This window comes from Filicampus tigris, chromosome 9 (assembly GCF_054856515.1).
Source record: "Filicampus tigris isolate MCC_2025a chromosome 9, RoL_Ftig_1.0, whole genome shotgun sequence".
NCBI classification, from domain to species: Eukaryota; Metazoa; Chordata; class Actinopteri; order Syngnathiformes; family Syngnathidae; genus Filicampus; species Filicampus tigris.
The window spans coordinates 665,585-690,066 of record NC_141225.1 but is presented as its reverse complement, the minus strand read 5'-3'; the positions used below and the strand labels follow the sequence as shown (position 1 = coordinate 690,066).

The 24,482-nt window shown below is 38.6% G+C and overlaps 1 protein-coding gene across 9 annotated transcripts in view; it reads right to left on the bottom strand.

The window, feature by feature from the left end:
• The window catches only part of acad9 (acyl-CoA dehydrogenase family, member 9), a 173,588-nt gene that overhangs the window by 11,475 nt on the left and 137,631 nt on the right, over window positions 1–24,482 (bottom strand). For 2 of the 9 annotated variants that reach the window (XM_086040009.1, XM_086040011.1), the window contains exons 16-18: window positions 23,140–23,268; window positions 13,487–13,559; window positions 11,775–11,880 (exon numbers count right to left, since the gene is read on the bottom strand). In XM_086040009.1, the coding sequence (XP_085896135.1) occupies window positions 11,780–11,880; window positions 13,487–13,559; window positions 23,140–23,268 (303 nt within the window). In that variant the 3' untranslated portion in view covers window positions 11,775–11,779. Of the gene's footprint in view, window positions 1–4,565; window positions 5,146–5,893; window positions 6,012–11,253; window positions 11,881–13,486; window positions 13,560–23,139; window positions 23,269–24,482 lie in introns of those variants that run through there. The other 7 variants (XM_086040012.1, XM_086040008.1, XR_015088071.1 and 4 more) reach the window with 6 other exon arrangements.

Sequence of the window (24,482 nt, the reverse complement as noted above, 5' to 3'; positions counted from 1 at the left end):
AGCTGCTCCTTAATCGTGATGTGTCCAGGATTACACCATCTATCGTTCACAAACACAGCCAGCCCTCCTCCTTTCCTTTTTCCACTCTCCAGCGTCCTGTCCGCGCGTATGATTTGGAAGCCGTCCAATTCTACGACCGCGTTCGGCGTTAGCGCTGTTAGCCACGACTCCGTGAATAGCATCAGGCTAGCCTCCCGGAAGTCCCTCTCATGCCGGGTAAGCGCCGCAAGCTCGTCCATCTTGTTGGGGAGCGATCTTAACATTCCCCATGATAACAGACGGGAGGACGGGATGGTATCGTCTCCTCCTTTCCCGGCGTTTAACCCCCGCACAAGATTCCCGTCTCTTCCTCCTCAGCTCACGGGGGATACCGGGTCTCGCCCCGGGAGCCGGCGCAGGGTTAGCACGGAGTGTTAACAGCTGATTCCGGCTGTAAACAATGGGGGCGCGGCTCCGAGCCAAGTCGCCAGAAACGATCGCGCAAAAAATAGCCACCAGCAGCAGCAAGAATACCGCAGTTTGGGTGTTCATTGCTACACAAGTTACGACTATCAACTATATGAAAAAGGTATGAGGTAGAGTAAAAGTAAAGAACAAAAACACACGAAAAGGCTCACCGGTGAGCCGGAGCTACTGTAGCGGGCTGCCACTCGCGCGGCGCCGGAACCGGCAAACAAGCCGCCAGCGCGTCAGACCAAACCAAACCAGCAACACTTCACTAGCACAATATTAGACTGGCTATTATATGCTCGTTGCAGGGGTGGTCAACATGCAGCATGTTAGTCTAGCCTTTTTTGGGGGGAGGGCACAATGGCTGTGTGAGGCGGTGGTCTAAGCTGCAGTGGCCTGTGCGTTGCTACGGTGATATAGGCGGGGCAAACTTGCACCTCTTTGTGGGCAGGGGGAGCAGTCATGTTGGTGTGATGGAGCAATGCGTGGTTGAAAGGTGTCGGCAATTGAATAGGCCTGACTTTTATAACTTGCAATTATATGAAGATAATGCAAGGCTGTATAATTAAGTATGAACTAAATATGTCAAGTAAAAGGATGTGATTGATGAGTTTAGAAGTGCAAGAATTCAATGCTTTAATCCTGATGTTGCCCACACGCAAATAAAAATGGGGAGTAGTTTGCAGAGCATGTGACCCTTGGTCAATTTTAGAATGCTATGTGGGAACGCCTACTCCTTAACTACCTTAAGAAGTAGAAAAAAAATAATAATAATTTGAATTTAAGATGGCGCAGCAATAGAGGGTATGGATAGATACTTGAAATACAAGCATATGCCTTTGATGAGGAAGTGTCTGAATATGCAGTGTTGGATCTTTCTCAAACTTTCATTTTTTTCTCTTTGCATGAGAATCCGAGATTGTGGATGCATACAACATCTCCAAGAGACCGTCCTGGCTGTAGACCTCAATGGAAAACACGGTATCCACTGAATGAGGAGGCAGTTCTCGGAATTAAATCACAAATAAAAGGAGTTCTTGAAGCGAATGTTTTAATCACTCAATTTCAACTAATCACTTTCTCAAGGCTTGGAAATCTGCGGTGGTTACCCCAGTTTTTAAATCTGGTGACTCGGGTTCCTTCAATAATTACCGTCCAATAAGTATTCTACCAGCCATTTTGAAAATTGCAGAAAAATGGGTGGCAGAGCAGATTGTCCAGCACCTTAACAGCAGCCCCCCCTCACTCCATGCCCTGCAGTTTGGTTTCAGACCTAAACATTCAACTGAAACCGCCACATGCCTTTTCATTGAAAAAATAAATCTTCTCTTGACAAGGGTGGAGTTGTAGGGGCAGTATTTCTTGACCTTAGCAAGGCCTTTGATATAGTAAACCACACTCTTCTCCTCAATAAGCTTTCACAATTTAACTTCTCTTGTGACGCTATAAACTGAATCCAACCATATTTGTATGATCGAACACAATCTGCGTCAATTAACAACTGCATTTCTGAGTCTCTTCAGATAACTACAGGGATGCCACAGGGTTTGGTTTTAGGCCCCCTCTTATTTAGCCTTTATATCAATGATTTGCCTACCATTTGTTCTGATGTTGACTGCTTGTATGCAGATGACACTGTCTTACTTGTTCATGGTCATTCCAAAGGCATTGTTGCAGCCAGACCAACTAAAGTTATGGCTCGTGTTACAACATGGTTGCAGGAGTGCTGCCTACAACTAAATGTGTCAAAAACTGTGAGCATGTACTTTAGTAAAACCAGTAGAGCTTCTCCTAATCCTGAAAAACTTGTAACAGGTCAGTCACTGCAGATTGTAACTCAATAAAAATATCTGGCCTCGTGATTGATTCAAAACGTTTCCTTTAAGTCCCATATTGACAAAATATGCAAAAATGTAAAAAATAATCTTGCAACCTTTTGGTCGATTCGAATTGAAATGTCAACTAATGCTGCAAACAGTTTCTTTCATTCAATGATTTTTAGTCAAGTAAATTATTGTATAACAAGTTGGTCTCAGGCCTACGGAAGCGTATTGCATTCACATAAAAAAAAAATCCTGTTTTTCAGAGTAATTTTTTTCCTGTTCTTTGGAATATTTTTTTCCCGCTGTGATTAGAGAGCAAATAAAGTTCATTCACGTCCATTCATTTATTGATAGAGCGAGCCCGTAAGCAAACATGGCCGACACATTTGGTTTAATCAAGTTTTATTTTGATAGTGGTTTAAGAAAGTGGGAGATAATCCTGTCACATAGACGGCATTATTATTAGTTTGTCGGCTTTACGCAGGCACCTGAGGACTTTGCATTTGTTTAGGAGAAAGCCCATTCAGATCTGCTAGATATAGCAATGTTTGTCCAGGATCAGTTGGACAGATATGCCATGCTCCATGGATACGAGATGATGCATTTGAAATGCATTCAGGTTGGCGACGTGGTGACTCAAGAGATGATCAGGATATTGATGAAAATACTGAATCCGTATGGTGTTTAACTGAGGCACACGAACCGCCTTCAGCGCCGTATCTACCAAAATCCACGTCCGAACTTTTTGTGGCATGTAGACTCTTATGATAAACTCAAACCATACGGGATCTGCATCAATGGTGCAATAGATGTGTTTTCACAAATGGTGATATGGCTACATGCTTACTCTACAGTGATCCGAAATACTGGATACTTTATTGATGAGGTATCATCAAGAAATGGGACTTGTGCCCGAATTCGTTCGGACCTTGGCACCGAGAACTGTTATATTGAACAAATGCAGATGTTCTTGAGGCACAACCATCTGGACAATTTTTCGCACAGATGTTATCTGCATGGATCGAGAAATCACAACCAGAGAATAGAGAATTTGTGGAGCTTTTTAAGAAGGCAACACACAGTTTTGGATGAACCTGTTCCAAGACTTAAAAGACTCAGACTCTTTTTCTGGTGACTTCCTGTATCATTCAGTTCACATGTCTTGAAATAATAGAGGTAAGCAACAGTTGCTAATTGTTATCAGCAGTATACTGTATTCAAATTACTTAAAGTATGAAAAGTGTAAAATTCAACAAAATGTTGCTGTCAGAGTTTTCATGTTTTTTAATTACATGATACAGTTTAGCCAAATATTGCAGTGGGTTAAGTTGGAGCAGATTTGTACTTTACTGGCTGGTTTGCATCATGCAGTGTACTTTGATTGGTATAGAAAATGTGTGAACCAGTTTGATAACGTTCTATTTTTATTTATATTTAGAAAGAACTACAGGAAGGTGTTCACCTCTGGAACAGTCACAGAATTCGCCCAAGCAAAAATGCTGTGTCTCCAGGTGGGCGTCCAGTGATGATGTACACCCTACCCCAACTTTTTGGTGCCAGAGAGTACCTAAAAGAGGTACCCCAACAAAAGACAGAAGCCTGCAGAGAGGAATGCCTGCAGGACCATATCCCTGCGATGATACAGTATTTGACATTTGCTGCCTTGCCATGGAAGAAAACAATCTTCATCCACCCACCTCTCCAGAGGAAGCCATTGAGCTTTATTTGTCCTTAAGGGCTTACATACGAGCTCAGACTGTATGAACAAACTCTGCTCTTCTGGATCAAATGACGGGATACAAGCCTCCAAATAATGGTAGATGTTGTGGATCACAAATTTAACTGTAAAGGGTATTTAAACAGTTGATTAAGTAAAACCTTCGGTGCATTGTAAAAAGAGCATTCTATAAAAAGGACAATCATTATGAATTATAAATGAAACAATTTATAATACAATATCCTGTCCACAATGGCGTGTATGCTTAATGTCAAATATAACACAGTCTGATCAGTATCTGTTAATACCAAAGAGTGAAACCTTTTTTTTAATTTATTTTTTTATATTTATGTATTTATCGTTCATTATATCACTATGGACATATATCTTACAGATTTGTGTTACTCTCAAGAACTCTCAGGTGTGATTTGTAGCCAATTATATGTAATAAAATTGGGTAAATATTTGATGTTCATGCCATCTCTCAGATCAAATATTCGTATGTATTTGAATGCAATGTCACAGTATAAATTTGTTAGAATGTAGATGTCATTAAACTTTCAGCAAATGAAGCATACTGTATGTATATATTTTAATAATACTTGTAACATTTCAAAATAAAGCAGCAAAAGAAATATATCCAATTTTAATACTGCAATGGAAAAATAAATTGTGTCTCAAAGAGCAGGACTCCTGAACTATATGTCCCAACAGTAAAGATACAATCTTTTTAGTAAAAAAAAAACAAAAAAACTTTTGATGCAACAGATTCACAAATAATGTCAGAATTACCACGTGGTCTTGTTATTATCAAGAACTCTGGTTCCTCCACCGCAGCGTTTTCTGACTTGTCTGTTGTCATGTATAGACCCTAATTCAATTTTTCTGGTTGTCTTCCAGGCTCTCATTATTTTTTAGACGCTCATTTGGTGGTTGCACTGTATTCTCCCCCTCAAAACCTTTATCACACACTTGTTGCTCATTGTACCCATTTTTTGAGCAAGTTTTTTGAATAGGGAATGTTTTTATTGCATCATCTCCACCTCTTCTCTGTCTTCCCATGGAGAAACGCCTTGTGGCAATCCTGTCCCCATAGGCTGGAATGTAAGAAGCCAAAGCAGCATCATCTATTTCTCCAAATAGTGAGCTGTCATTCTATAATAAAAACAAAAAGTATGCATTATGAATGAGCTTAAACTATTTTATCTCCAAGACAATTTACTTGTGTGCAAGACAACCAATCATAAATGTCTAATGCAGATTACATAATGGACAGTATAAGACAATAGACCATAACAGATTATGAAGCCGGCAATAATGTGGTGTGCCGAAATTATATGCAACATTTAATTTAGCAGCTAAGTTTATACTAGTACAAGGTGACCCCCAAAAAACTGGCCCCAACTTTCAATCGACATCATTTATTAAATTTATTACGGAACCAAATGCAACTTGAGTTATAACTACTTTATTGTGTTTGGAACATTATACTAATTGGCCTTTTCTTCAGAAATCCATTTCAAATTTCCAAATCTTCTTTCGGGGCCAGTTTTTTGGGCGTCACCCTTGTAATAGAGAATGCTCAGATCATAAGTGAAAGAACCAGATAACACCACATGTGAAAAGTGTTGTTCCCAATAAAGAGTAAAGTCTACACCAGTTCGCAGAGATTCACTTTGTTTTGAATTTATACTTGTATCTTATGTCAGTTTGATGTTTCTACATCTGTCTGCATTGTTGGAAGGTTCAACAGGCAAATAAAAATCTTTCAACCTCTATAGTCGCATGATTATCTAACTGTATAGGTAAATAAACATGGATTGGAATTTAGTTAAATATAAAAATATAGTTGGGGAAAAATAAATAAATGTCGTCTTGCAGGAACATATTTCCTGTGACTTACATGATTCTGCTGCATTTTCTGAATGCTCTCCTCAGGAACACCACGGTTGCGTAGAAATACCCACAGATCATCTTGTGGAAGGCCAGGGAGTGAGGATGTAGCCATTTGAATGTTGGCACTACAACAATGTAGGGCACATATGTCAAAATCAAGGCCCAAGAAGGTTTTCTACGGCCCCTTGGATAATATTGCTTTATTATTAGCTCCGGCCCGCAGACCGCAGCAAGCCGGTGTGGGTAGCAGATGTGATCAGGTCCTTCGCACCTGTCGATGACGTCACGCTTTAAAATATATTGTAGCGTATTCCAAGAACACAGACGTAGTTTAATTATCACGTTTTTATTAGTCCAACCGGCTACTGTGGGCCGCAGCCAACGCCAATACAGTATGACAACCGTTCAGTCAAGCTCTCCTCTTCGTCTTCCGCTACTCTCACTCGGATGCCCTCCCATCCAGCAAGCCGCACGATGCATTCATGAACCTCGGAAACAACATAACTTGGCAAGACACAAATCCGACTAGAACACAGATAACCCAATTTGTTACACTATTTCTGTAATATGTTTCATTGCATCTATGTTTGCCCCCCCCTGGCTGTTGTTATAACAAACATTACCGCTACTTTTGCGAGGATCGTCTATCGGTCGTCTATGTGCCGACTGAAGACTTCACGTCACTTTTCGTGGCTTTCAGAATCGGATTGTGGTGAAAAGTTATTTGGAGTGAAACACACTTTTTTAAGAAATATTTTATGTTAGAAATCTCACGTTTTATTATTAGTAATTGTTGGCATTTGATAAATTAATTTAGTTTTGATGTAGTGCTGAAATGTCCCACACAGTGAGCAGGCATAGAACGCTCCTCGAACGCTAAGTGTTGATAGAGAGAGACGTGGTTTATTTTCTTTTTTCCTTCTTCGACAAAGCTAGCTTGTAGTTTGTTCATGCCAACAAACTCAGTAGTTGCAGATTTCCGGTGTTTCACCATGTTTGTTGCTGTGTGTAAATGTTAAAAGGTAAGTTCAATCATTTAGGTTCATGTCAGGTAACTGCTGTGCATAATAGCCTAGATATGTTCTCGTGAGTGATGCCATGTAGATGAACACTAGTTAATTATTTTGGCTAGTATGCTAACTAATTCTAGTGATGAAACGTGTCAATGTGTATTTTATGTATTGTTTGGCTGTTTAGTTGCTTAATACAGTGAATTGTAATGTTTAGGTATATTGATAACTAATGGATATGCATTGGATAATGTTGCTAGGTTATTCTTTGTCTGTGTTGTTGCAGACCACAATAAGTAGACGTGTCGAGTGGAATACGGGCCTGTGTTTTCTGACGGGAGCACCCACATTCATACCAGTTGGAGACATCATACCAATCATATGATCCTCACCTTTTACTTCACATTATATACAGTTCATACAATCTTGCAGCCAGAGTCAACCAGAAAATTGTTTCCAGTTTAGCAGGAGAAACGCAAACTGAAGTGACGTACGAGCTGCCTCGCAAAAGTAGCAGTAATTTACTTTATTTTATTTTTTATTTAGTAACTCCGAAGATAAAAACACAACAGCCAGGGGGGTGACAAATTGAGGCAAAGAAATATATTACAGAAATATAAGGCGTGAAGGACCCGATCCAATCTGGACATTTAAAAAAAATTCAATGAACATTCTATCAGTCCGGCCCCCGGCTTGTCGCAAATTTTTTTATTTGGCTCTCCGTCCATTTGACTTTGATACCCCTGTTTTACATGGTCGGGGATAAATAAAAGACTTATTTAATCGATCTACAACCATTTTGGTGAGTATATATATATATATATATATATATATATATATATATATATATATATATATATATATATATATATATATATATATATATGTATTTTTGTCTTCTTTATTATGCATTTTATGGCTGGTGTGACTACTCTGTAGGGACTTATAGTCCGGAAAATACGGTACACTAAAACATATACCTTCTGTGCTGTCCTTGTCTTCATAGCTTTTAATTTGTGATTTTTACTGTGTGTCTATCGTTATTTATTGGTAATAATGTATATTGTAAAATGTTTAAAGGAATTAGTGTCTTGGTATTTATATTTAGTAATTGTATTTTAATGCTTTTTTACATCATGGCCAGCTCGAGGACTACAGATGAAAAATAGCCTCTTGGCTAATTCTGGCTTTTTTTAACCATGTTTTTTCATGTGTTATGTGAAATTGCACTGTCCCCTTTCAAATAAAACCTATCTATCTGTCCGTCCGTCCGTCCGTCCGTCCATTTAATGACCATTTAAACCACAGCCTTCGCGATTACATAATCACGTTCTCAAATCACGATCATAATCACGTTCTCAAATCACGATTATACTGCAAATGCAATTAATCGTTCAGCCCTAATTGAGTCATTGTCCTCATGACTTTGTGGTAGGAATGTGAATTATTCACAAATAGTGTATACTATGCTTGTAGGAAAGGGTACTTTTTTATGAAGTAGTGTGTTGCATACAGAGGTGTCAAAAGTATTCATGTTCTAGTAGAGGTATAGCTGTTGGGATGTAAACACTTTAGAGGAAGTTCAAGTATCAACTCCAGATTTTTACTTAAAAGTATAAAAGGAGTAGTTTTAAAACTACTTAACGTACAAAAGTCAAAGTAAGGTGAAAAAAATGCATTGAAGCGGAAGTCAAGTCAAATATTTACTTTTCATTATGTTCTTTGTGACCTGCTAGTCTAAACACGTTTGTCTGATTCTTGCGTTCATGAAATAATAATTCCGTTGATGAATCCACCCAATTCCCCCAAAAACATTTCTAATAAGTGTTAATAATTTAATGATTATAATGTTATATTCAAACATTATGTCAAAGGCTACTTTTCAGCTGCATATATGCCCATTAAAAATGATCACATTTAGAGGTCTACAAGGCACTTGACCCTATTTCGCCGCTCCGTCCGTGACCTGGGAACCCTACTGTCATCATCCCGCCATCCTTATTCATAAAAATAATTGTCCCCCGACCCCGTCTGTCCTCATCCTTTTAAAGCACTTCCGTCCTTGCATTTCGTCAGTCCAAATGGGGGGCCCTCTCCCACCGTCCGAAAGAAAAAAAAAAGCGCTGGTGCATGCCATGGGAGAGTTTCATGATTCATAAACATTATTTCAAACTCATTAGCTGGCTGATTTCCTATGCACATCTATTTAGCAGCTGGGAGTTTGGTGAGTAGATTGAATTGTTTACGACTGTTTAATCAAGACACCATTTAGCTGCCAATTTCACGCAGGTCGGTCACCTGACCACAGCCCGCCAGGGGACATCATGAGAATATTTAAGATTGCTTTATAACGCAATACTATTGGGTTTTGTAGCAAAACCTTTGCGCTATAACACAATATGTTTTCAGTTTTTATCGCATTATTTCGCAATAAAATAATTATTGCAAAATAATGCAAGGTTTTTTAGGAAGAAATGAAAGAGTTAGACTTCTGGGTCGTACGGCGGCGTTGATAGAGGTTTTTACACTCGAGAGATGTTCCAGACAAGGACATAATTGGCATGCAAAGGGATATGGTATGTATATACATATTAACAGTTAACAAAGTCTCTGGCCAATACATTAAAAAGCCATGTGTATTAACTCATTCAAACTTGGGATGTGTGCCGGCTACAGATGTATGATGACAAAACTGGCCAAAAGTAATGAGTGTTACTCACAAATACTGCATATAGCAATAATATAACTGAAAATAAGTAGAAGGGATATGTATACTGTGAATTCAAATTTAGCTAAAGTCAAACTTCAAATATCACACACAGTCCACCAAACGAGCTTGCAACATTGAATCACAGCCTGTTGCTTGTCAGGATGTGCGCGACTAGTCGTTTAACCGTCTATGATTTATTAAAGGTTTTGTATTTTACTAGTCGCTTAAACACGGCATTAAGTATCACACATCTTGTTCCACACGCCTCTGCCTGTATTAAATTATTATTACTGTATTACTCGGTATTGAACAAGCTGAGCATCAAGAGGGAGAATTGCCCCCCCCCCCCCCGTTTTTAAAAAAAATATGTTTATTCTGAAAAAATGACAAGTAAATGGTACATTTTTTCGAAAAAATAAATAAAAGCAAACCATTCGGGTGATATTCTAAGAAATTACACCAGAATAAAAAATACACTAACAATAAAGATCTCTTAATTTAGTAAATTATTAGGACACTGAAATCTTTAAACACTCAGCAGCAAAAGCCTATGACACACCTAAGTATTCAAGTTAAAGACAAGTTGTCATTACAGTACATGTATACACTTTTCGTGATAAAAAAAGTACATACAATAACAGTTACAATTATTACTAACTATATTAAAACTCTTTTTATAATGAAAAAAAGTCTCTTAAAAAGTCTTTATGAAATTGTATACACTTTTTTAGGCATTGAAATCTTTGAATGTTCAACAGCATATTATAACGAATTGGGTTATTTGTGTTGTGGTCAGATTTGTGGGTTGCTGAGTAGTGATGTTTTCCGAGGTTCATGAATGCATCGTACGGCAAGCGAGTGGGAGCAGCGGAGAAAGAAGAGCGCGAGCAGCTGTACTTGGATTAACAAAAACGTGATAATTAAATTACGTCTGACGGCGTGTTCCTGGAAGACGCTACAATATGATCATCTCTCTATTTAAGTGTGACGTTTTGGGCTAAAAAGACTGCTTTCTTCCTCGTCTAAGAAATATTCACAGTCGGATGATGCCGTGCATGTTAGACGTGCTAGCCACAACATAGCCGCCGATTTCATGTAGCAATGTCGGCGCACAACTTTCTGACTTATCCACGCACCTTTCCCCATCGGCGATGGGGAACAGGAAAGCCAGAATGTTCCCAAACAGGAGACCGCAGTGTACGCGGGGACCTTCGAGCTCTGGCTCTTTTCTGGCTCTCTCTTTAGTACTGCCACTCTCATCTCCCGCATGCAACAATTAGCGTCCGTGCGTAAGCTTGCGCTAATAAGTGGACCGAACCGAACGCAAGTGGACCAAACCGAACATGCCATACCGAAACGTATTAAAACACCCGAGTGTACCGTTACACCCCTCTATATATATATATATATATATATATATATATATATATATATATATATATATATATATATATATATATATACACAAAGTGTTCATGTGAAAGTGCAGCAATTATATCTTTTCCTCTGTAAAAAGATGGACAAATTTTGCACTGAAGCAATAATACATTTCATTCTAGAAGGTGGCAGTAATGCAACAAATGTTATTTGCCAACCGCTAAAAGACAGAAGAGAAAGTAAAAAAAAGACAAATTTGAAGAAAAAACATTCTTTTACTGTAATGGGTACTTTATTTCAGTTTTCACAAGGACTTGGAAGCATTTTAATCAAGCGGGGTTGCACCTTTGGCAACAAGTGACATGGAGTCTGGTTAAGGTAAGCAAAACTTTAGAGTAAAACTTAAGTTAAAGCGGCAGCAGTCTCCCACTTACAGTTCAACAGATTGGCATACAAGTGTTGGCTATGTGAAATGTCAAATGTATGTGCGTGTCAAGCTATTTGAGCAGCAAGCATTACACATTATGATGTACATGAACTCCATTTCACATTGTAATCAAATTAGTTCAGATTATGGATTGTTGGATTCTTCATCTGTTAGACCTTTTTTTTCCGTATTGATGATTGACGGACTGGTGGACTTTTGATGTTTACTGATGGGAGCGCGATGGGCTGAACGAGAGAAGATTATAGTTTGGCTCGGCTTGAAAAATAGACGGATTGATGGAAGACGGATGGGTACCCAGGCTGCTGACGGATGACGGAGTGGCAAACTTTCGTAAAATGCCCACCTCTGTCAGTATGTCCTCTCAAGAGGATGAGAGCAGATATATGCCCTATTCTCCAAGATATCCTTGGCAATCTTCTTAATGCTGGCATCGTTGTTCTCAGGAGAGTCTACAAATTCAAATGATTGGGAAATGAATTCAAAATAAAATGCATTCATTTACATTCAATAGTCTACACGCTAAGACCAATACCATGACATACCTACTATCTACACACAACGTGCTGATACCACCTACAGCATAGCACAGCATATCATAATGAGCCAATCGCCACTGTGTGCACTTCAGGGACCACTCGGAGAACATAAACTCAAAGAATATTACAAGGAACATGTATAAATGTGTACATAACACACACACACACCTTATTTGCACACATTTGAAATATTTCTGTCACTGTTCTGAGGCCCTTTTGAATTTTATTTTGTAGTGAATAAAAACACTGTCTACGACAGAAACAATGTGAATAATTTTAATAATTTTTTTTAAATTTTCTATTTGAAGTATTTGTTGTAATAAAAAATATATTACATATGAACAGTATGTTGAATGTATACATCCGTCTTGTGTCTTTTATATTTCCATTCCAACATCAATTTAGAGAAAAATATGGCATATTTTGGAGATAGTTCGAATTGCGATTAATTACGATCAATTAATTCTAAACTGTGATTAACTCGATTAAAATTTGTAATCGTTTGACAGCCCTATACACGTATATGTGTGTGTATGGGTGGTCGACTGGTTAGCACGTGAGCCTCACAGTTCAGAGGTCGTGGTTCGATCCCGGCTCCAGCCTCCCTGTGTGAGTTTGCGTGTTCTTCCCGTGCCTGCGTCGGTTTTCTCCGGGTACTCCGGTTTCCTCCCACATTCCAAAAACATGCATGGTAAGTTGACTGGACTCTCTAAATTGCCCCTAGGTGTGATTGTTAGTGCGGATGTTTGTCTCTGTGTGCCCTGCGATTGGCTGGCAACCAATTCAGTGTGTCCCCCGCCTACTGCCCGAAGACAGCTGGGATAGGCTCCAGCACGCCCGCGACCCTTGTGAGGATAAGCGGTATAGATGATGGATGGGTGATATAGTAGGGTGGGACGACATGGCTCTTTGAGTGTAAAAGGTTGCCGGCCCCTGGCCCAGACTTTTGGATTCTGTTAACTTTCACTCGGGTAGCCATGACACCATTGCCCACAATTCTGTTTACATCATGGATGACCCGGATTACCACTACTGCACATGTGTGTTGCAGACAGGCAGGATATGAGGGAGTGGCTATAGTTAATATGGCGTTGTGAATCGATTCTTTTATTTTTTTACATTGATGCATATTTTACACATTTATATTGATATAAAATCCATTTTCAATAGTTACATCCATAGTTTTTACAAAATTCATTCCAGGATTAGTTATTGTTGAGATGCAGGCTTTTGCTCAATGTTCCACATTTATTTGGATTTATTTTTACTTAACAACTATACTATGCTGTTTAAAAATAATACATTATTTTCAATTCAATTCAATTAACCCTAACCCAATTGAAAAAAGGGTGTTGGTAATTACCCGGCCAATTTCCAAATAAAACATTTTCAAACTGTCATAGCAATACCGTGCAACGGCGATATTTTTACTTCAGGTGATTATCCAGTCAGAATATGATCCTTTGTATAACCCATGCCATTATGGACTACACAAGTAACATTTATTGTATTTACATACTTTTTTGCAGCTGAGTCATCCAATAATTGTTCTTGAAGTATGCGTCATTGCAGAAGATGTTTGTGAGCAACACCTAGGAAAAAGATGAGACAAAAATCACACACACAAACACACACACACACCCACACACACTTTAGAAATAAATTTCTCAATGTTTCTAGAGCAGTCTATTTAAACTTGTAAAAATATGGTGTCAGTGCTTACTATAATACTTGACTACATATTAAAAAAAAACAAAAACAAGATTCAGTTTCAAGTTATCTGTTGTGCCACTTCAGCATTACTTCTGCCCTTAGATTGATTGTTGTAAATCTTTACATATATAACCTTGACAAAATTGTCTCTACACTGGTATATAATTAATTCACCAATACAGGAATAATTCATTTTGAAAAAAAGCAAAGACCAAAGAAAAAAGTAGCTATTCTAGAGTAAAACCATTATTCTACTATTTCAACATTAGCTGATAGAGATTCATGTATTTAATTCAGTGGCTTTAGAAAAACAACACATTGGATGTGCAATGTTACTGTATATATATATATATATATATATATATATATATATATACAGCATATATATATACGCATATATACACAGCATATATATATATATATATATATATATATATACACATACATATATATACACATACATACATAATATATATATATATATATATATATACATACATACATATATATATATACACACACATATATATACTCTGTGTGTATATGTATATGTACATATATATATACATATATATATATACACACATATACACCGTGTACATATACACCGTGTACACATATATATATATATACATACACTGTATATGTATATATATATTAGGGCTGTCAATTTAGCGCGTTATTCTCGGAGTTAATCCAACCCCCTTTTGACGCCGTAAATTTTTTTGATCGCGTGATTAAGGTTTCCATAGCAACCAGCGGCTGGATTGATAAAGGCTGCTGGTCACTGTGATCTATAAATGTATATTTAAAAAAAAAAGCTTTAGAGTACATGTATATTCAAAAGAAAGCTTTAGCGTAGAGGAGGTGTGACATCGGCTTCAAAATATTGACGATGAGCATGAATTTCTCAGATGACACATGCACAGCTGAGCCCCTCCTGCCCCGCGGTGATAGTCGTACGCATTGGTAATGTAACACTTAAAAGTTGTTCTTCCTTATCTTCGGAGGCCGTGGTATGGCGGGTTACAATAGGTTTGACTTTATGTATTTTTTCTGGCATCTTCCTTGCTAAAGAGAACCGACACGGCAAGATAGTGTTTTGTTGAGTCTTGTGAGTCAGACATGAACAGTCTCGCCCTAATTCACCTCTGTCTCTCGTTTCTTTTTAGCGCCGTACCAAACCAAATCAAAAAGGAATAAATACTAAAGCACAATATACAAAAACAAATACATACGCACAAAACAATATTGCAGCATTTTAGAAAAATTATAAATACAAAATAATATGCTGTTTGCTTCAAAGCAGCTGTATTTTATAAAAGCAGGAACCATGCAGCACGATTGAGAGCCGCACGGGACAATCTCAGCGGTATACCACCTGTTTCTCGTTCATTTATCTGACACAATTTACATTAAAATATACCCACAACAGAATTTTAATAAACAAAATATCTTTACAATACACTCAAGCACTGAGTATTAATCTTTTTAGTCGATGAAGTCATTGCCAGAGTGCAATAAAAAGTGACGTACGTACAAATGACTGCTCTCGTATAGTTCTAAATTCAAGCGGCGCTTGAACAACAAGTCGCTCTCAAGACGAAATAAACATATCTGTCAGAACAACGCTAATATAAATGATTGTGTGTGCGGGTGTGTGCATGCGTAGACGTGCAAAGTTTGATGCTCAGCCCCCATCATATAGTGTTTCGAAAACGTAAAATATTTTTCACTATTGTTGTGCAAAGTGATGAGATGGTACAACCCAAATTTGAAGTTAATCGGGTGAACCATCTCAGACTTGGGTGCAAATGTATAACTCCTGTAAATATACACAAATAGTCCAAAGTTGTACTTTCAAATACTCATGACTCACTTCCTGGACAACGAAATAAAAAGATTTCAGTAACTTTTCATCTTAAACATCTTTAGATGAAGCCTGTAAAATTTGATCCGGCCCGCGAGAAGGTTTTCGACGGTCCCTGGGATGATATTGCTTTATTATTAGATCCAGCCCGCAGCCCGCAGCAAGCCGGTGTGGGTAGCAGAAGTGAGAGGGTCCTTCACGCCGGCTGATGACGTCACGCTTTAAAATATATTGTAGCGTCTTCCAAGAACACAGATAAAAACTATCACGTTTTTATTAGTCCAACCGGCTACTGTGGGTCGAAGACGACGCCAATACAGTACGACAACCGTTCAGTCAAAAAAATTGCTTCGTCTCTCTTTTCGTCCTCCGCTCGCATGCCCTCTCGTCCAGCCGCACGATGCATTCATTAACCTAGGAAACAACACGCCCTGGCAAGACACAAATTCGACCACAACACAGACAACCCAATCCGTTACACTATTTCTGTCATATATTTCTTTGCATCTGTGTTTGCCACCCCTGGCTGTTGTTATAACGAACATTACCGCTACTTTTGCGAGGAACGTCCTTCGGAAGTCTACGTGCTGACTGAAGACTTCACGTCACTTTTCGTGGCTTTCAGAATCGGATTGTGGTGAAGTTATTTAGAGTAAAACGCACTTTATTAAGAAATACTTCATGTTAGAAATCTCACGTTGTTTTATTATTAGTAATTGTTAGCATTTGATAAATTCATTGAGTTTCGATGTAGTACTGAGATGTCCCACACTGTGAGCAGGCGTTGAACGCTCCTCGCGCACTAGTGTTGATCGCAAGAGGTGGTTTATTTTATTTTCCTCCTTCGACAAAGCTAGCTAGTAGTTTGTTCATGCCAGCCAACTCAGTAGTTGCGGGATTTCCCGTGTTTCACCGCGTTTGTTGTTGTGTGTAAATGTTAAAAGGTGAGTTTAATAATTTGGGTTCGTGTCAGGTAACTGCTGTACATAATAGCCTAAATATGTTCTCGTGAGTGATGTCACGTTGATGAACACTAGTTAATTATTTGGGCTAGTATGCTAACTATTCTAGTGATGAAACGGGTGAATGTGTATTGTATGTATTGTTTAGCTGTTTAATTGCTTAATACAGTGAATTGTAATGTTTAGGCATATTGTTAACTAATGGATATGCATTGGATGATGTTGCTAGGTTATTCTTTGTCTGTGTTGTTGCAGACCACAATAAATAGACGTGTCAAGTGGAATACGAGCCTGTGTTCGTTGACAGGAGCACCCACATCCATACCTCGCCACTCGAAAATAGAGTCAGCTGGAGACATCTTACCAATCCGTTTTACTTCACATTATGTACAGTTCATACAATCTTGCAGCCCGAGTCAATCAGAAAATTGTTTCCAGTTTGGCAGGAGAAACGCAAACGGAAGTGACGTACGAGCTGCCTCGCAAAAGTAGCAGTAATGTACTTTGTTTTATTTTTTATTTCCTAACTCAGAAGATAAAAACACAACAGCCAGGGAGGGTGACAAACATAGCGGCAAAGAAATATATTACAGAAACATAAAGCGTGACATCATCAGCAGGCGCCAAAGACCCAATCCAATTTGGACATTTTAAAAAATTTCAATGAACATTCTATCAGTCCGGCCCTCGGCTTGTCGCAATTTTTTTTTTTATTTGGCCCTCCGTCCATTTGACGTTGACATCCCTTTTCTAGGAGGAGTTTGTTCAAATATGACCACTATGAAAGTCACAAAAATTTGCGACAATTCCAACGTAAATTCAAAATGGTTAACTTCTTGTAAGGTTTAGCAGATGGCTATAAAAGACATTTTTGTAGGTCTTAAGCTGTTACATATACGAGCAAATTTTCATAGATGTAGGTGAACCATACAATACTTTTTGTACGTCTGGGGGTTGCACGTGCGTCCCAGTTTTCGTAGCCGTAGGTCAAATTGACCTATATATGAATATAGGCAAAAAATTTCAAAATAAAGCCAAAATGGCAGGCTTCCTGTTAATTTCGCACATGACTCGAAACCACATTTTATAAGATCATGGGCTGTTACATATGCCCCCAGTTTTCACAGATGGATGTGAAACGCAGAAGCTGGAACGCTTAGTTTAAAAAATGTAGGTGGCGCTATAAAGTCAGTTTTGGAATATAGCAGAAGCAACCTCTAAAATATTTATTTTCATGCAACGTCTGATGTGTGTGCCAAGTTTCATGCTCCAAAACAGCATCAGTTTTCATGGCTAATGGGCTGGCACTTATATGCTATACAGTGCATTGTCACGACAACATCATACAAGGAAATAAACAGATTTGAATACGTTTTCATCTTTAGATCTTTAGATGAAGCATACAAAGTTTGAAGATGATCGGATAAATGCTCTACGAGGAGTTTGTTAAAATATGACTACTATGAAAGTCAAAGACAAAAATTTGTGACAATTCCAACGTAAATTCAAAATGGTTGACTTCCTGTAAGGTTTAGCACATGGTTATAAAATAAATTTTTGTAGGTCTTAGGCTGTTACATATACCAGCAAATTTTCATAGATGTAGGTGAAACGTACAACACAGAATCCTTCGTTAAGCAGGAATTATGAAACACAAAGTTTGATGCTCAGCCCTCGTCATATAGTGTTTTGATTTTTCCATATTGTTGTCCCACGTGTTGAGATGGTACAGCCCAAATTTGAAATCAATCCGGTGAACAATCTCGGACTAGGGGTCAAATGTATGTCCCCTGTAAATGAACACAAATGGGCTAACATTCTAGTCAGCTTTCACTACTCGGGCCCTAACTAGAGCTGCGAGCAGCTATAACGGGCCCTCACAACACTGGCCTAATTGGGGTACTTGCAAGTCCGGGTACTTGCAAATCAGGGTACTTGCACATCGGACAATAAGCATAAAAACTGTCGGTGTTCATGCCTGGTCTGATGTATGTCAAAAGGTGCATGAGTTTTCGCCTAGGTTTAGACCGTCAAAAACAGCGTAATTTTTCTTTGCAAATGGCTCATCACCACGGCAACAGCATGCAACGTAATAAAAAACTTGCAATAACTTTTCACCTTGAGCATGTCTAGGCGAAACACCTAAAGTTTGTAGACTATCGGATAAAATCTCTAGGAGTTTGTTAAAATATGACCTCTACAAAAAGGCCATTAATGTCGGCCTATTAAAAAATTAAGTAAAAATGGCAGACTTACTGTAAGATTTAGCCTATGGCTATAACATACTTTTTTGTAGATCTTGGGCTGTTACAGATGTCTCCAAATTGTCACAGACCTAGGTAAAATGTACAACCATGAATGCTTCCGTAAATATGTGTAGGGGGATCTATAGAGACATTTTTTTTAAACAGCACATGAAATGTCTACAGTTTTTATTTTTATGCCATGTCTGATGTGTGTGCAAAATCTTCACGAGTTTTCGCACAGGTTCAGACACTCAAAATCTGCATAATTTATCGACATAATCATTGCATCGCCGTAGCAACAGCGTGCGATGAAATTAAAAGCTTTCAATAAATTGTCATCATAAACCTGTACATGTTCGGGCATGGGGACCAAATAATTTTTGTAGGTCTAAGGGTGCTACACGTGCCTCCCAGTTTTCGTAGCCATAGGTCAAACTTACTTCCTTTGATGAAAAAATTGAGAGGCTCTTGGGGACCCCGTTTTTTAGTACCCGAATATGTCGACTTCAAAATATCATATTTTTCGCCAGACCTGATGTGTGCGCAAAGTTTGGTGAGTTTTTGTTCACGATTAGTCCCTCAACAATGCGAGTCTTAACGGACAATAATAATAATAATAATAATAATAATAATAAGAAGAAGAATTTCTACAAAAACAATAGGGTCCTTGCAGCTTTCACTGCTCGGGCCCTAATAATAATAATAATAAGAAGAAGAATTTCTATGAAAACAATCGGGTCCTTGCAGCTTTCGCTGCTCGGGCCCTAATAATAGGAATTTCTACGAAAACAATAGGGTCCTTGCAGCTTTTGCTGCTCGTGCCCTAATAAGAATTTCTACGAAAACAATACGGTCCTTGCATCTTTCGCTGCTCGGGCCCTAATAAGAATTTCTACGAAAACAATAGGGTCATTGCAGCTTTCACTGCTCGGGCCCTAATAATAATTTCTATGAAAACAATAGGGTCCTTGCAACTTTCGCCCTAATTACCGCCCGTTAACACAGTAAATTTGACAGCACTAATCAGAATATACTATATATGATGGTGTCGTGACTCCTCAGAGGATGTTGGTAATCAAAGTGAAAAAGACAGCGTGCTTGTGGACTTTGAACCAGTCGAACGTGATATATGGTTAAGATATATGCTTGTAGACAATGACGATATTGACGTCTTTGTCACAGAATAGGGGATTTACCACTCGATTTTTAAAAAATAGTGCTTCTCTTGCACTGATAAAATTATTTGATTGAAGTAGTTAACAATTAATAAACGGGCCAGTTTGAAAGTCTGTCTAAGCTTTCCATTATTAGATAGAATTATGTTTCTATCTGCTACAGGGGCTAGGGTATTGATTATTTTCTAGGTGTTGAATATCAGGGAAAACTTCAGGTTTTTGAGGGTGATTTCAAAGATGACCTTAGGTTTTAGAGAGATGTTTAGCCAAGCGCTTTAGGCCTTAATGGGATAATGTATTTGAGGAAAATTCACATCCTCAATTCTTGTGATGATGGTGTCATGCAGGGTGTCAAACTCATTTTGGTATGGGGCTGATTCATCGGATCTCAAGTGGGCAAATTCATTCCAAAATGACATCAAACTAACAATACATCCACCTTTTTCTTTGTATTAGTGCAAAGAAGTCAATCATAAAAATATTTATATTAAATGAATTTTCCTTTTACTAAATTATGAACAACCTCAGAAAAAAAGTCATTTCAATAAAGCAATTTCAACAACACTTTACCTAAACTAAAATGTATCTGTAACTAGTTACCTAAACTAAAATGTAACTAAGTGTCTTTTGACTAAAAATTGATCACAGTGATTGTAACAATGTTGCAAAACATATAGTCACAGGAACTTAAAAACACTGCTCTTTCAACATCTGGGAAGCAATTTGAACATATTAATGACTTTCACAGCAATTCATCTTGTTCCTTAAAATTTGCCCTTGAAACTTGGCATTGTTTACCCTACACAAGTGCCTCAATATTAGGCATCATGTCCTGAGTAGCAGCCAATTGCAGAATCTCACTTATTTATTTCATTCAGTACCAGACTTTTTCAGACCCCCTGTGAAATGACATAAATATGTCATTAATGACATATGAATATGTCATTGGGATAGAATGAGTTATGTGTGAAATGTTTGAGCACAGCTTTGTTTTATCCATGTTCATTAGTGAGAAAACCTGCTCACAAAGGTAGATAGTCCAAAACATGGACACCATTTTTGCAGTCGGTGCTGTCAATGTAGGATAGCCTTTGTAGGAGGTATTTGTAAAATGTGTCCACAGAGGCAAATATGTCCTTCAATTCTACATCACACTGCAAAGCAGTGATTTCAAGTTGCATATCAATGAGGAAATCAGAAGCTCTGTCTGTGAAGAGTGAGCGAAAAATGTGAATTCTCTCAAAATGTGAATATTGTCTGGAGTTCACTAAAGACCTGAAATCGTTTCTCAAACTACCTCCACAACCCTGAAATCTTGTCTTTTTACCCTTTCACATCATAATTACCATTTGCTGCGCACATATCTTTTAGACAGGGAAAATGACCAGTGTCACCGCTTGCCATCTGCATCTCCCATAACCTGAGCAGAGATAGGTAATCCAGGTCCAAAAAGTAAAAACCCTGCCACAGTTTGTCACAGGTGCGACTACTCAACTGGCAGGTAAACGAGCTCTCTGAGTAGAAGCACCTGTGACTAAAGACAAACTGTGGCAGGGTTTTTACTTTTCGGACCTGGATTACCCATCTGTGAATTTGAGCTTTTCACTTGAATGCACGTATGATGTCATAGTACTGTGTAACTTCAGCACAGCACCTCTGATTAACCATCGTACTTCCATGTGGTATGGCACACTGTGGGTAATGTAGTCACTGAGAAGGCTGTCAAACTGACGATGATTGAGACCTCTGGCTCGGATTAAATGAACAGTTAGGACAACCACCTCCATGACATTATTCAACAGGTTTACCGCTTGCCATCTGCATCTCCCATAACCTGAGCTTCCACTTGAATGCATGTATGACATCATAATACTGTATTACGAATTTTGCGTCCTAGTAACATTTTGTTAAGATTATTCAAGTGCTCTATGATGTCAACCATGAACGCAAGGTCCTGCGGCCACTGTTGGCACTGTAATTCCTTAACAGGTTTTGCGTTTTTCTCCATTAATTGTCTGATTTCGCACTATAGATCAAAGAAGTGTTTCGGCACAGAACCTCTGAGTAACCATCGTACTTCCGTGTGGTATGGCGCACTGTGTGTAATGTTGCAGTCACTGAGAAGGCTGTCAAACTGATGATGATTGAGACCACTGGCTGGGATTGAATGAACAGTTAGGACAACCACCTCCATGACGTTATTCAGCAGGGTCACCGCTTGCCATCTGAATGTCCTCAGCTGTCGTGGTGTCGGTCATATGGAAAAACTCCTCTGTGACAGTCAAAGTCTTGTCAACTCCACCAATGAATATGGCCAGTTGAGTGATGTCCGTAATTTCAGTACTCTAATCCATCGCAATGGAAAACGCCAGATATGACTTTGTTTTTCAGTTGGCGGTCCAAATCTGCTGATGGTTTCGAAATGTTGTCTGCCAGGGTATTTCTTGTCAAGCTAATATTGGCAAATGCTTGTCGCTTCACAGGACACATAATTTCAGCAGCCTTCAGCATGCAGTTTTTGATGAACTCTCTATCACTCAACAGCTTGGAAACTAATGCTATTTGGCTCGCAATTAGATAGCTGTCTTTCACCGCAGCTTCAATGGATTCTTGGCTATGGGTGAAAACAGATTTCCTTAGACGAGCCATCATTTCATTTACATTCTGTTTTCTCAGTTCTCTGTGCAAGCGGTTGTATGTTTCATAGTGGCGTTGAATATCAGATTCTTTAAGGACCAAAACTTGCTATTGGCACACCCGGCACACAGATTTCCCATGAACCTCATACATGTATGTGAACATTTTTCTTGAAAGATCCGACACTCTGTGTCCACTTTTCTCCTTTTTGGCAAAGACATTTCGCTGATGAGGCTGCCAGGGCCAACAAAAAAGGTGGATAATGCCATGGAATCAAATCCCGCTTACTGATGCTGAAGTTCAATGCTACCACCTGCTGTTAGTTCCACCGCAGTGTTGCTTTCATGTTGTCTGCACTCACTAAAACACACTAACCGACAATATAAGAACTTGAAAGAAAATGATGTTAAGTTCATTCTTTTTTTTTTTTTTTTTTTTTTAATAATGCAGATTAATCCCCCGGGCCGTACCAAATCCCTAGGCGTGCCAGATTCGGCATATGTTTGACACCACCTGGTGTGATGGATTGGTCTATTTATCCAGGTTTGGGTGTACACTATCACGCATACCTCATGATTATGATTCCGAAGGCCGAGTCTGATGGAACGGCTACTTCTCGACAGGACAGCTGTCATAGCATACAGGTTGATTAGCACGTCTGCCACTTTCTTCAGAATGAGCTGTTCATCCACGATTGTCTAAAATGAATAATATGTTACACAATAAAACACAATACAACAATTTTATTTATAAGCGCATTTCATAACAGCTATGGCTGTAACAAAGCACTTTACAATACAATAAATAAAACAAAAACAATAAAAGGCTGTGGTACATGTATTAATAAATAAAGACATAAATAATATATAATATATAAATATGCCATCTGCGTCAAGCCAATAAATTGACATAAAACACTATATACAATTTAACCAGAAAAGAGACGAAAGGTTGTGGGTTCAATCCCGGCTCCGGCCTCCCTGTGTGGAGTTTGCATGTTCTTCCCGTGCCTGCGTGGGTTTTCTCCGGGTACTCCGGTTTCCTCCCACATTCCAAAAACATGCATGGTAAGTTGATTGGACTGTCTAAATTGCCCCTAGGTGTGATTGTGAGTGCGGATGTTTGTCTCTGCGTGCCCTGCAATTGGCTGGCAACCAGTTCAGGGTGTCCCCCGCCTACTGCCCAAAGACAGCTGGGATAGGCTCCAGCACGCCCCACGACCCTTGTGAGGATAAGCGGTATAGATAATGGATGGATATATATATATATATATATATATGATATAATATTGATTTTTTTCAAGGTCGCGTTCAACTTCATTCAACTTCATTCCAATGCATTCCACGGTTTCCATTCAGCTTCCTTCGCCTTCACATGCAATTTCTCCAGAAATAGCATTCTATAGTTATTATTGTTGTTATTATTATTATTATTATTACTTAATGAACAACCCTAATGCACAAGTTTTTATTCTATTTTGTGCTTTTATAACAGGGAATGTTTTTTGGGTTTATATAAAATTGAATTGCAACTTGCTCTCTGTTACAACTAAAAGAACAAAACAAACAAAAACAAAAAAAACCCCAGTCTTATGTATTTGAGACTGATTGCTGTACCGAACCCGTACCGAAACCGTGACCCCCATACCGAGGTACGTACCGAACTGTGACTTTTGTGAAACGTTATATAGAAAGGCAGAAGGGAAACAAGAAAAGAGGAAGGAAGGAAACAATGAAAGAAGGAACTCAGGGAAAAAAAGAATGAAAACAAAGAATGGAATCAAAGGTAGGGAGGAAGCAAAAAAACAAGATAGCAAGAAAAACAAGCAAGAAAGAAAACAAAGTAAGAATACTTCAGGATCCGCGCGGGTTGGTATGATAAAAGCAAATCGGATAAATAAGATGGCCCAAGA